The sequence below is a fragment of the Bemisia tabaci genome, chromosome 1 (genome assembly GCF_918797505.1).
Source record: "Bemisia tabaci chromosome 1, PGI_BMITA_v3".
Classification (NCBI taxonomy): Eukaryota; Metazoa; Arthropoda; class Insecta; order Hemiptera; family Aleyrodidae; genus Bemisia; species Bemisia tabaci.
The window spans coordinates 51491371-51505279 of record NC_092793.1 but is presented as its reverse complement, the minus strand read 5'-3'; the positions used below and the strand labels follow the sequence as shown (position 1 = coordinate 51505279).

At 35.0% G+C, this 13909-nt stretch overlaps 1 protein-coding gene across 2 annotated transcripts in view; it reads right to left on the bottom strand.

Moving 5' to 3' along the window:
• Positions 1-505: 505 nt before the first annotated feature.
• ced-6 (PTB domain-containing adapter protein ced-6) overlaps positions 506-13909 on the bottom strand; it is a 96436-nt gene continuing 83032 nt past the window's right edge. For both annotated transcript variants that reach the window (XM_072302826.1, XM_019049291.2), the window contains 8 exons: positions 12118-12291; positions 11150-11340; positions 10001-10118; positions 8704-8890; positions 7246-7354; positions 5830-5999; positions 4665-4942; positions 506-3485 (listed from right to left, as the gene is read on the bottom strand). In XM_072302826.1, coding sequence (XP_072158927.1) covers positions 3411-3485; positions 4665-4942; positions 5830-5999; positions 7246-7354; positions 8704-8890; positions 10001-10118; positions 11150-11340; positions 12118-12291 — 1302 coding nt within the window. In that variant the 3' untranslated portion in view covers positions 506-3410. The remainder of the gene's footprint in view (positions 3486-4664; positions 4943-5829; positions 6000-7245; positions 7355-8703; positions 8891-10000; positions 10119-11149; positions 11341-12117; positions 12292-13909) is intronic.

The following is a 13909-nucleotide window of genomic DNA, read 5'->3' as shown; positions in this document are numbered from 1 at the left end:
TGTGTGGAGCCTTAAATTGAAAGAAAAATGTGAATAAAAAAAGCTTCAATAGTTTCACCACAAAAAGAGAGAAAGAGAAAACGAAATTCACTAAACACACCTCACCTACTTCCATTAAGGCCAACATACAATGGATTATGAATTACAGATTGTAAAAATAAATCAAATTATATATTTTTACAGGATCTGTAAAATCCATTTTGAATTAAGTTCACATTAGAGGGTAAGAAAAACATATTTTACCATTTTCACAAAAATTCACTTCCTGTTTTGAGTGAAGATAATAATTTAGGCGTAAAAAGATAACTAGGATGCAACGTTAAATTTATTGGTATCATAAAAAAGTACCCAGTCATTAATTAATTACAAGATTTTTCGATATTTATAAAATTAGAATTTTCTTTTAATTGCCTTCTTCACCTAAAAGCATGGGCTTTTTTAATAAATCGAATATTTTCACTTTAAGTTGTGAAAGGAGGGAGAGTTAGAAAAACAAAGAGGAAAACATGATTTACAGAATTTCTTTATTTTATCAATCAATCATTAATAAACAAAATAATCTCAATATAACAATATCTTTACACAGTACAGAAAAATTAACTTCGCTCCGTCTACGAAAGCTGAAAGATTTGCACAATCATTTGCACCGACACATTGAATACATTCACTCAGAATGTTAATTCAACATTCAAAAACAGTGTAAATATAACCATCAATTAACAAGATCTATAAAATCATTTATAATCATCAACATGATAGACAAAAAATGTATAAACAAAAACTGTGTAAAATAAAGATTGAATAGAAGGTTCATACAAAATATACATAAAAAATTGCGACACAAATCATGGAAGCAGTTCATTATCACGGATATGTCTTTTATTTCGTTTTTTAAAATGCATTATGACTACAGCTACTACCTAACTTTTACAGTAGATCAGATATTTATAGGAGATTGGTTTAGCAATATAACAATGATGAATATAGCATTCTAATGTTATATTCACCTGAATAAAAGGATAAAATTAAAATATTTCAGCTTCTCTTGAAATCACACTGTCGAGAAATGTAAGTTGTAAAATGGGAAGGTGTTTCATGCAATTTTTTTAAAGACATGTGATTTCATTGGGAATTTTCTACAGCTAAAAACTGGTTTTTTGCAAGGAAGCCTAGGTCAAAAGGAGCACCTCTGAATTCATGATATGACACACTGAGTCAAGAATATGATTTACAGGGGAAGGACAAACTGCAGTGCCAGGAAAGAACGCCGTTTGAGCCTTGAGACGTTACCAAATTTCCTTTGATTGAATATGAATGATAATGCATCAGGAAAATCTAAATATTTTTCCTCCAATTTTTCAGAGAATTTAATTTGCAATCAGATCTACATTATCTGTTAATTCCAAGAAAAAATATTCATAACTCTCCTGAAAAATAAGCATTTCATTGGAGGAAATTTAGCTAATCTCGAATGTTAAAACAGCGTTTTTCCTTAACTTGCCAGTATGGTAGACAGCCTGCTCAGTGCAGTTTAAAAAATCAGTCTCACGTAAGTGCCAGTTTATTCGAGGTTCATTTCATACAATATATAAAAATCCGAATCTTTGATGTAACTATATATCAACGCTAACTTCCATTGAGAATAAGAGAAATATTGATTAAGGTCTTAAAATATTTATTTACAAACTTCATAGACCCTATTAGTAGTAATAACAAGGCAGGAAAATAACAGTACACAAAGGAGTATGAATTTAATGAGCTTGCTAGCCTAATATTTACATGTTATGCAACAGCAAAAGAACTTAGCATAATATGCCGATATTGTAGTCCTAGTACGGAATTTCATAATTTTAATATCAATCAGGATAGCCATCTCCACTCAGAAAACTTGCATTCAATTTTTGTTGCTTCCAACAGCTGCAAAGAGTTCTTTGTTTAATGTGAATTCACATATTCTAGTCAAAATGTGTTCATAATTGTACAAGGATGGGAATAAAATTATTTGATTCATCCCTAATTTTCGTTTCTATCTCATACCCTGAATTTTCTGCAAGAGTTTTACTTTACTGAAATACTACTTTCACTCACTGTTGGCATTAGATTCAGATTACTGGGTCTCTCAGATACACGCTGGGTAGCTCTTTCTTTTCTCTCCTTCACTTTGCTTTTAAATGCGCGTGATATTTTGAGACAAAAAGACAAAACACTAGCACAATACTAAGAAAAATCCTGTTTAGACTGTGTGTGTTCAACCCTTTTTTAACTACAGGGGTCACATTAGAATCTTGAATTTTTTAGAGCTTTTTGAGCGATGTTTTTTCCATAAAACTAAATAAAGTTTTCCTCCGAAAGAGTGGATTAACTGCTTGATATTAAAACTGTTTACTTTGAAATCATGATGACTTTTTTCCTTTCATTTTTTGGTGTGATGAGCAAAAAGTTATAATCTAGAACTAATTGGGCCAGTACTCAAATGATAACAAAACTGGGTAAAGAAAAAGTCAAGTTAACTGCTCTATGGTCTGAGTAACTTAAAGGAACCATTCACAGAAAGCACAAAACTAGCGAATCTGCAACTCGTCAAAATGTGCAAAACCTCAGTCAAGTATCAATTGACTGGAAGTAGAAAACTCAGTTTTGAGAGAGGCGGGTTTTTAAAAATATACAGGTTACGAGGCCATACATGTACTTTCCATAAAACTTACTGCTGAACAGTTAAAACAAGACCTCAAAAACTTAGTTTCAGTAATAGGGGCGGAAGAAAAAAATCTAATTATGCTCAGTCCATTTCCGTTTGATTCTGCGAACTTAGTAATTTCTTCAATGGGGTTGCTTTGGATGAATCTGATCAAGAATAAACATCCGCCTCAGGTAATTGGACAGAGAAAGCACAGCGGTTACATACATACACATAGATACAATTGAAAAGAAATAAACTCTTAAAAACAACAAAAAATCAGTGATGTAATGGTTTGAAATTAGAAGAGTTCAAAAAGGCACAGCAAAAATTAATATACAAGAGGAAAAATATTAGAATGGTGAATGGAGCATCACATAGTTGCATGTTTGATACAATTTTGAAAACTGCAAAAAGTAACCAAATATGGTTGAAAAATACAACTAAAGCAAACCAAGTGTAAAAAATCATGTTTAAAAAAACTACAGTTTGCATAGCGTTCATTGCTTTCAAGTTGAAACCTTAAAAATTACTAATGCCTTCCAAGTTACTTCCAGTACAGGTACTTTTTCATTCTCACGAATTTAACGGTTTTACAGGGATGCCGTGTATGAAAGGATTTCACTCATACAGGAACATACCGTCAGATGCTTTTCTATCCTGGAGGAATGTGATGCAGAAAATACATATACTCTAAGTAGAGCTGTTCAAAAACGCCAGTAGGATATTGGGATCACTTCCGGAGAGGGTCCAAACTCTCAATCGAGAAGTCTTCTGTGCACATAGATAGACCTCGGCTGAATCCATCCTACAAAAAGTGAAGCAAAAAACATAAGACCAATTTTGAAAGGCAAGGGGCCATGCCATATTCTCATTAAAAACATTGAATTTGAGGGAAAACCTGAAAGGTTCCATCACGATTTCATGGTTATTGGGTCAATATGGGTCAATGTTGTTCATGTCATCATAGGATTGCTGTTGCAAAGTGTTGCTAAATGGGAAATCCAGTGATCAACTTGTCTTTTTGCTGCCATAATGAAAATAGTGCCAGTATTTATCATCATTTACTTGCAAAGATGATGCGCACATACATTTTCAAAATATGTATACCTAAACAAAGGAAGCTCTTTTGAGAGAGCATGAAAGCGTCCGTGATGAACATTGGTTTTGGCATTCAAGTCATTCTGCAGGAGACAGTTTTGTAAGTGCTGACGGTCCTAACATTTTTGAAGAGGGTTGACAACAGACAATTGACACAATTTACGATTTTTTACCTCTGGGTATTGAAATCGAACGATCAAAAATTGCAGAAATTTTAGTGGAAAAGTGCAACTTCCTGAAAGAGTGAGTAATGGGTCCCTTATTTAGTGACCAGAGCTCGTTGGGATTTTCTCACATAAGAGTTTATTTTCTCACAAACAGCTGGTGCTAATTTCAAAAACTTAGATTTTTTGGAGGGCTCTAAACATGGAGAGTTACAGTATTTTTACGAAGATGTATCATTTTTTGTTCTTAAGGAACTATGCAGTGAACTACATTTTAGATGACCCTTGTAAATTCTGGACTTCAGGATTTTTTCCACAATTTTCTAAGCGTCTTATAAGTATGAAATGTGCTTCAGTGCGCCAGGTATTTGTGAACAAGATTTGACCAAGAAAATCCTTTGAAATAATTTCAAAAGGACACCTTGAGTGAATATCACAAATCTGAAGACAAAACGATTGACGGTAATTACTCAAGAAGTACCTCAAAAGTTATGCCAGTTATTCCAAAGTGTTCCTGAGTCAAATCTTGGGTACAAATACCTGACGTACTACAGCATGTGTGACGCTCGGCAATATCATAAAAAATGCCTCAAAATCTAGAAAGTATCAATTGATGGATAAACTATCAAATCGTTCTCAAAAGAGCTACGCGTTTTCTGAACAAAAATTTGAACAAAGATTAATTAGATTAAGATTAATAGATACGTGTGCTAAAGATTTACCTTCATTTCTAAGATTCTCTTGTCGAGCAGGGACATGGCGCTGTCCATATCGTTGTGCTGTGAAGTTCCATTGCTTGCAGTATCTTGGTTTGAGAAATCAGCCATTCCAAAAGGATCTAATGATGCGGAGCTCATCTTATTGTTGTTGAATGGTGTAAGCCCAAAAACGTCCTCACTTCCACCATTCATGGATGCACCATTGATGTTGTTCTTAGAGAAATTGTTGGGTGGGTTTGATCTTCGAGCTGTGTCTCGGTTTGTTTTCGGCGGAGGAGCCACTGAGATAATACAAGAAATTACATAATCAATAATTAAATACATTTTCAAAAGCAACCATTCGAAAGGATTTATGAGCAATGGTAAAAGCTCAACTTCTATAATAGATCCATTTATTAAACTTGTTCATACATTTTTTCCCCTAAAAAAAACCTCCACCTTTGCAGTGATTGTTTCTTTGAGCCATTTTGATGTTGTTTTGACACTTAAAATGTTGCGTGCCAGGTTGAGGTCAGGCTCACAGATCCATCCCAAAAACTTTTCTTGGGCATTTTTTGAACACTTTCCTTCCTCCTTTTAAACGGTATTCTATGTCGACTCAAGAAATAAAGTTAACCCATTACCCTTCGAGAAAATAATACCTATAGGAGAGGCAATGTTGACATACTACAATCAAGATACAAGTTGTCTAATGTCACGGATGAAATTAATTAATTTATCCCCAAATGGGCCTGTTGCAAACTTCAGCTAGCGCAAACAGAAGAGTTGTTCCTCATAGAAAATGGCTCAAAAACCACAATGAGTGCATCAGGAAGCGTCAGCCATGTTGAATGTTGTGTAGCATCTTAGTGAGCAGGGGTTTGATGGACGAAGTCTCTTACGAAATGTTATAGTATCGTTTTGCAAGCAGGAGGCTTAAAAAAAGCGTATTTCTTGCGCAGATTGTGAAGTTAGGAGTGTATTTCAGACTTTTTTGATGCGCTCATTGTGATTATTGAATTATTTTTTGTAGAAAACGACTCTTCTTTTTGCTCTAATTGAAGTTTGCAACAGTTCCATTATCCATGAAATATTCATGTAGAGAATGTCCGGCATTGACTTGCATAAAGCCCTTAATGGTGAAAAAAAAAAACAACAAAAAAACCCGAAGTTCAAGACCAGAACTTACATAAAGGAGGTGGAGAGTGAAGATTGCCGTTTGATGTGAAACCAGTTTGGTTTTGAGCTGCAGAGGAGTCACCTACTGTTTCATAGGCTCGAGGATTGAAATCGTCATCTAATTCATCGAGTAATAGTCCCTCAAGTTTGGTGCCAACAGCTGGCTCAAAATTATTATTGCTGCAGATGAAAAAAAAAACAGATTTAAAAAATCATCAATAAAGGAAATACAACTTATACATGTGAGAGAATCGATACGGTGCCCTTAAAATACACCCACGGTAATATTTTTAACTAATTCAACCTTTCATCAAAACCAATATCATTGAAAAGGTTGAAATAAAACGCTAATAAAAGAAGGAGAGGGACAGGATATTATCATCTTAGGGGGCGATGCGTTACAAGAAAGCTTATTGTTTTTATAAAAGGCTTTTGTTTCCTTGCTGGCCGGGCAGATAAGATGGACACAAAGAATTCAATTCTTACAAATGATAACAGTGTGCGGCACTGTGTCTCAAAACACACACACACACACAGGAACAGACCCACATTTTCAATAAAAAATGCAAATAAGAATGCAGATTCATGTTTCAGCCTTGCTTTTCTCAACATTAGCAGATATGAAGTTCGATTTCAACAATTAATTTATTGTGCTTTGGAGGTGGTAAAGAGAATCGCATCAAAATTCAGCTGGCTCTAAGTTTCTTCGTATTCCTTGCACAGTCCTTTAGGGCTACATTTTTTATGAATCTGTCCTAAAATGATCATATTCAATTTTTCAGATGTTCTAAAAAATAAAATTGTATGCAAGAAATTCAACAGTCTATAATTGGGTTGTATAATTCAAAAGCATGTCATCTCTATTCTTCTGATACATATTTCTGGACAGTCTCCGGTCAAGTTTCATTATTCTGAAGGCCTTTCTTCTACGGAAGTGATTCTAGGCTCTGAATGTGTCATTTGTCTTGGAATTGGAGGACAAGTGATATGCGTACATGAAAGCCGCTTACAGAGAGCTTTTTAGCGCTCCACAATACCTAGCCACCGAAGCCATTCACAGAGTAGGCACTCCTGCATTTCTTGCAAAACTCCCTGTTCACTCTTTTTATTGACATTCGTAACCATTTTGATGAAGTTTATCTTCTTTGCTTCTGAGTTGAACATCATTGAATCATAATGATATCATATTCATTCTTTACATTTTTTTTTTAACATGGAGAAAGTCTGTACTAAAGTTCAACACATCTTAATGATCCTAAATTTTTCTGGGCTGTATTCTTTGAGTATTTTCAATTTTGTTTGTATTATTATGGGTAAAAGGGTAGAATTTTCTTTATTTAAAAAGTTCGTCAACTCCTTCTTCTCATGAGGAGATCAAGATGGGACAAAGAAATGCAGTGCAGTAAATAAAATTTAAGATATATACCTGATCAAATCATTTTGTTCGAAAGGCTGATTCTGGAAAGCTCTGGGTGGAACAGGAGGGGGAGAAGTCTGATTATTTGAGTCATTGAAGTTGAGCAACAACAAGTAACCTATAAAACCAAAAAAAAAAACACATTACATCAACTTAGAAAGCACTGGAAATTAAATGAATGGACCGCAAAACAAGGTACAAATTTAGACGCTCTAATGTACACATTGATCGCGTAATTCCAAAACCACATATCTCGTTTGCGGTATTTGAACATGTCAAAAATTACTTGATAAACTCCTAACCAAGATATTACCTTTTTTATTCAGAAGTGGTGACGAACACTTCAAAATTATCACTCACAAGACAAACAGAGTCTACAAGAATCAAATCACATGCCATTTTGATATTAGCAGATTCTTCATTTCTTTGTTCACTTTTTAATCAAGCAGTGTTCCTTCCCCGCCCTGTGTTGCTCAAAGTGTTAACAACATACAACAGCTAAGTAAAGTGCCGAGTTTGAGGTTGTCATATTTTCATACCGCAGAGACTGTTAGCCTAACGTTTAGTGTGCATTTTAACTCCAGTTGGATATGGCTTTTTTTTGTATGCAAGAAATCCGAATTCGTGCATAGAAAACATTAATATCTTGGTCGGAGTTTACTTTCAATTAATTTTTGTTGCAAAAATCGTATTCTACCTCGAAAAATGTATCATAATAATGAAATCGCAACCCGTCTGAAGGTCCATAGTTTCAAAACCCTTTGATAATTTATACACCGTGTTGATTGGCACATTAAACTTCATAATTTACAGTAGATGTCTCAGTTCGCACCACTAGTTCACTGATCATTTTGACTGACACCAGAGTCAAACCAATCTCTGAAATAATGTTGTTTTTCCAAATACTGATGGTTTCTCAATTATGAGAGGACATGCAGGTGAAAGGACTTTCATTGTTTAAAAGCTATGTGGTCAATAGATATTAGAGACTCACTTCATAGAAGTTGGCACTATTTTCAATATTTTTCCTGCTCATTATTGAGCTCAGATTTGAAGTAAATGAATGTATTTAACCAGAATTGGAGTACATTTTGCAATTGGAAACTACAATTTCTGGCTCATTTGTAAAAACACTTATATGCACAGGAAAACTAATAGTACAAACATTATTCCTAAACTGAGTTAGAATTTGTAGGTACTAATTGCAAAAAGCGGTCCAATTACATAGTTCAAAGGTTGCCTAGTTTCCTCTTATGTTCAATTTATTTTACAAAAAATAAAATTGTAAAACATTCTGCCTTGAAATCTTGGGAAAAGATTCTTCATGATCAAGTCTTAATTTTAGCCCATTGGTGCATTGCTCCTTAATATTATTGTTTTCCCATTCAAGCAACAAGATTAAAGATCAATTATGTCTTCAACATGTGTTCATCTTGTATTAGTGAGAAGGTTGATCACCACATTTACCATTTTGTGAGCCATTTTGCGATCCATTCTGAGTTCCATTCTGCGAAACATTTTGTGAATTTTGTGGTGATGACATCGAGCTGTTCGTTTCGTTACTTGGGGTGCTTTGGCTTACTTCCAGCATGTTTGTGATATTGTTGCGTCTCATGTAGTTTTGGAGATCTTCTTGTAACTGTGGGTGCCCTTCCTGTGACAGAAAATATTATAAATTAAAATTAAGAAATTAAACCACCACTAGTTAATTGATGAATGCTTCTGATTTACCTCTGAGTTGCCCTCGACTGTACACTAAAAATTACCATCTTGAAATCTGGAGTTCATCACCCACTGTGGGAGCCCTGCGCGGAAAAAAAAAGAATTGCTGATTCAGCAATTCAATTGCTAAAAACAGTGAGTGCAATGTTTCAACGCAGATTTTACAACAAAAAAATGCTATTTTAACCACCCCCGTGGTTTAATTGGTTTACAATGTGGTTAAAGTAGCATTTTTTGTTGTAAAATCTGCGTTGAAACATTGCACTCACTGTTTTTAGCAACAATTGCTGAATCAGCAATTCTTTTTTTTTCCGTGTGCTAGATTATTCAGATCGATCTCTCAAAAGTTACTGAGTATTTGCTTGCATAGTTAGTGAAGCATTCTTTGTAGATATAACAATAGTCCATTACTTGGAACTTTTCTGCCAATACATAAATATGATGCATCATTTTAATACTCAGTCTTTGGTTCACTCTCATAAGTGCGTTAATAAAAAGAGCTAGATGCTTCAGAATGACCAAGAACAACTTTAAGTGCGCTGCTCATGTTGCGACCAGTTGCCTCCAGCGGTCATGATTGAATTCTCTTCGCAGACGCTGACTTGTCATAAATAGGTATGCATTGAATTCCCTTCGCAGACACTGACTTGTCATAAATAGGTATGCATTGTGCTGTCCATATTTAAGTTTTCCTGCAAATTTTACTCTGATCTGAGTCATATTTGGTACCTATTTGTATACTTCAGTGGGTGATGAATTTATTGGGATGATGCATGAGATAGAGGCACTTCCTCAGAGGTGCCCTTGTTTGATAAGTCCTTGCACTTTTTTGCGAGAGCTCTTAACCTTTGCACCTCTTTAGTGTTGGGTACCCTTGTTGCACCCAACATGTAAATAGTGTAGCATTATTTTAGAGGATGGGATTAGTGAATGGAAGTCTTTGATTAAAATCTAAACGGCATCATACTTTTTCAATCCCTCACAATCAGTACCTATTGAAGATATACCCAACATGGGACAATGAAAATTGAAGCAGACTTACCAAATAAGATATCACATCAGATAGGCGTTCCCGGAATGCTGAGTTCTCTGTTTCAAGTCGCTTCACTCTTTGAGATAGCACCATTACTTTCCTCTCTGCCTCTAACTCAAGGAACCGTCTAAAACAAATGAGAGTAAGTAAAATATTTCCATGATGATAGACTACGAGTTAATTTATAAAGGAGGCAAATAAAGCACTCTGACAATTGACATTTCAGTTATACAAGAAGAGAACCGATGTAATCTGTCTGAATTCAAGTTAAAGTTAGAGATCAAGTTTTGCAACATGTGCAATAATGGGTATAGTAATTATTCAAACTATTTGACCTTCAAAAATTATTTCTGAGCAAGATATTCAAGATAGAAAATGGTCTGCCACACTTTCCTCTATGAAATGTTCAACCTTATTGGAGCTTCAAGTCTATTAAGATGGTCAATTTAAAAAAGATCCCACGTTCATTTGGCATTTGTAAAATTGTGCACATTTTTGTAATTCCTCTACTAATTTCAAAAAAATTAGCACGTAGAGTAAAAGAAGCCCTTTAAGAGTTTAGAAAAGGAATTAAATGGAGTACCAAGAAATTTAGCACTGGCCAAATTTTTATTCTGTTTGAAATGATGATCTTGACAAGCCTCTATGCACGATGAGCGCTTAAAATTGAAATTAGTGTGTGCCAATCTTAGAGAAGCGAGGCTGAAAAGTACATTTTTCAACCTTTTCATACCCATTTTCTAATAGCAATGTGGGACTGTGATTATATGCGTATTATATGCGGACACTCTGCTGTTATCATTCGGAAGAATTTTATTTTTACTGTGTACTCTCTGTTTTATTTTCTTAACCAGTGAGAAAACAAGAGCTCTCCTTGATCGCCAAAAAGATGCTAAAAAATTGTACAAAATATTGTCTGTAAAAAGACCAAAATATTAATTTTTCAGCCCTCCTTTTCTCAAGATTGGCACATTGAAAGTTGGATTTTATAAGGTCATAGTACTCAGGAGCCCCCCCCCCTCCCCCACGTTGTGTACTTTAAGAATGGGCTGTATGAGAACCCTGTGTGCAAAAACGAAACAGTAAGCATAGAATTTTGTTCAGTGGAATCATGATGTGAGACACAAATACAATTGAGAAAAAAAGTTAAGTCCTTACTTGTAGGCTAAATCAAAAGCTTGTCCTATCGTGAGCGTGATTTCTTCTGCAAGTTTGTCTGAGACAAACACAAAACAGGTGTGCTGTTCACTTTCTGCTGATTCTTTGGCAATAAAGCTGAAAAACCTTTTTTCACCCTTATCATCGGCACAATAGGAGATACGATGAAGAGGATATTGATACAATATCCGCTGAAAATATAAAGAGACAGAACGAATAAGTTACCACAATAATGGCTCATCTTTCTTTTAAAGAAAATACGCTAAAAATTGTGCTAAAAAAGTGCTTTTTGATGAAATTATTAGAATAATTTAAAAATTCAGTAGTCATAGAAATTAGAAGAAGATATGAGAAAATATAACTGCTTTTAATAAAAATTAGGATCAAATACAAATTGGAAAAGATGTCTCGATTTGTACAATGCCAATTTTCAAGCATGCGATACAAAATAGCCAGCTTGAACATGTTTTCATGATCATTCCTATGGTAAAAATGAAGATTAACAAAAAAGCTGAATCTTTAGATTTAGAGTTATAAGTGACTCTTGTTCCAAACTAACTTATGAAAAGTTGTATTCTAAGAAATTAAAATTAAGAAGTGATGTGAAATTGTAAAGTCCAGCTTGTATGCACATTCAAAGTTTCAATGGAAAACCAGAATAAGAGCTGATCTTGTCTCAAAATTTTCAAAAGATACCTCCAGTTTTCATTGCATTCTATTACGTGTAGGTTACGGCAACCTCATGTGAAAAACTGATGCAAAAAAAAAGCATAATTCTGAATCGCTACTTAATGTTTCAATTCAATTTTGAAAAAAGGGTGGTTTTGAATTTTTGGATACACCCCCCCCCCCCCCCCAGAGTAGGAGATTGTAAAGATCTCTAATTTAAACGTGTAAAATTAGGGAATGACCCCTCTGATTCAGAACCCACGTCACAGTTTTTAAGCAAGATTTCTAGTAATACACACCTTTGTTTTTGGTTCCTGGATGGCAACTCCATCTACACTTATGGTAAGTTCTACTTTCGGTATTTTTGATGAGCCTTCTGACTTCTTCAAGTGCTGATTAAATTTCAACTTCCTAATGCCTTCCTTAACAACTTCTATACCTTTGGGTTGATCTACCTCAGTGCTTCCAAGGAACTATAACACAAAATTAAGATAAAAATGTATTAGATTTCCACACATAATAAGTACTTGTTAAAACATAAAAATGAAATTTTAATTGAAACTTGTGAAACAGTAAAACGTAATTAAATTTTATCGCAGATCATGATTTTTTTCTCCACACTAGGCACACAGTGATACATAAGGAGAGAAGATGAACAAATAAATTAAACAACAAAAATATCAGCTTGTTACTTCATGCTGCAAAGTGCTCGCTCCTATTAAAACAACGGCTGTTAGTGACGACCGAGTGTTGAGTAATTTAAACAGAAACTTGGCCAAGAAGCCGCATGGCATGGCATAGTGCTTGGCGGCAGTTGTTTCACGAGTTGTATCATATCATTTTGAAGGCGTTCCATACCATGCGATGAAATCATATTGAGCGCCAATGGCACGGAACGGAACGTAGCATTTCTACCTACAGGTAGACTTTATCACAGGACTACTACGGGCATCTCCAATCTGTATTTCCCATTGTTGAAATGATTTGACTAAAAATGAGATCAAGCAAAAGGAAAAAAACCTCCTGCAGGAAAAACTGATTGGCCCTTTGAATAATCAACACGGCATAAAATTTTCCTGTTGATGATTTCCACGTCGGATTTTCTTTCGTTACCTATTCAGGGTGTCTAGTTTTTCTTCATTTTAGGGAATCCTGATTACATCCTGATTTTTGATAAATCTTGATTTCATAGTTTTTCTAAATCCTGATTTTTTGCGGAGAAAAATTAACGGACGCAGCGGATAATTGACGGAAAATAAGCGGACGGCCGACTTTTCTCAAATTCTGATTTTACGAGCGATTTTTACTCAAATCCTGATGAAATCGGGATAAAATCCTTACCTCAAATCCTGATAGAATCGGGAAAATCCTAATGCTAGACACCCTGCATTGGTCGTCGGCACCGTTCTCTAAAGCGCCACGGACATGATTGGAGAGAGCAGAGTCAAATGCAAAACATGTTTTCTTTAGAGATTAAGGCTAATCATTACAGCTGTTAATTTTTTCCACACGCTTCTCTTTCTCCGTTCAAGTTTTCTGATAGTAAGATTGAAAAGAATAACGTATTTTCAACTGAGACGCTCGGCACTGTACTCGAATCCTGCTTATCCATCGCTCATCCATCACCGATTTATGGGTCGTATTTGACACATCAAAAAGGTGAGATCGTATCGATATGGATTGGTTCAACATGTAGACGTAGCCTCAAAAGTCAATTGAGTAATCTAAGGGAACGGGTTTTTTGTGAAGGAGTTTTGATTCTTATGAGTACAAAATGGCAACAAAAAGCGAATTGTTAGGAATTTTCTCATTTTCAGCTTTTCCAACTTAAATCCTAAGATTTTTTTGACGTAATGTTCTATTGTTTTGAACCAAACGATACATCGAATCGAACAATTATCGGATACGATCCATTTGGTGGGAGAAAAGACTCGGGGATCGCTTTTCCGATCATAGATCCGCTTTGGCTCATTGGGGATCTACCGCTGAGATCTAAGGAAGGAATTATCACACCGCTCGAGCAGAGGCGGATCCAGCAATTTGGCAACACCGGATTTCCTCCATTTAAACATATTCTAAATAATCGATCCT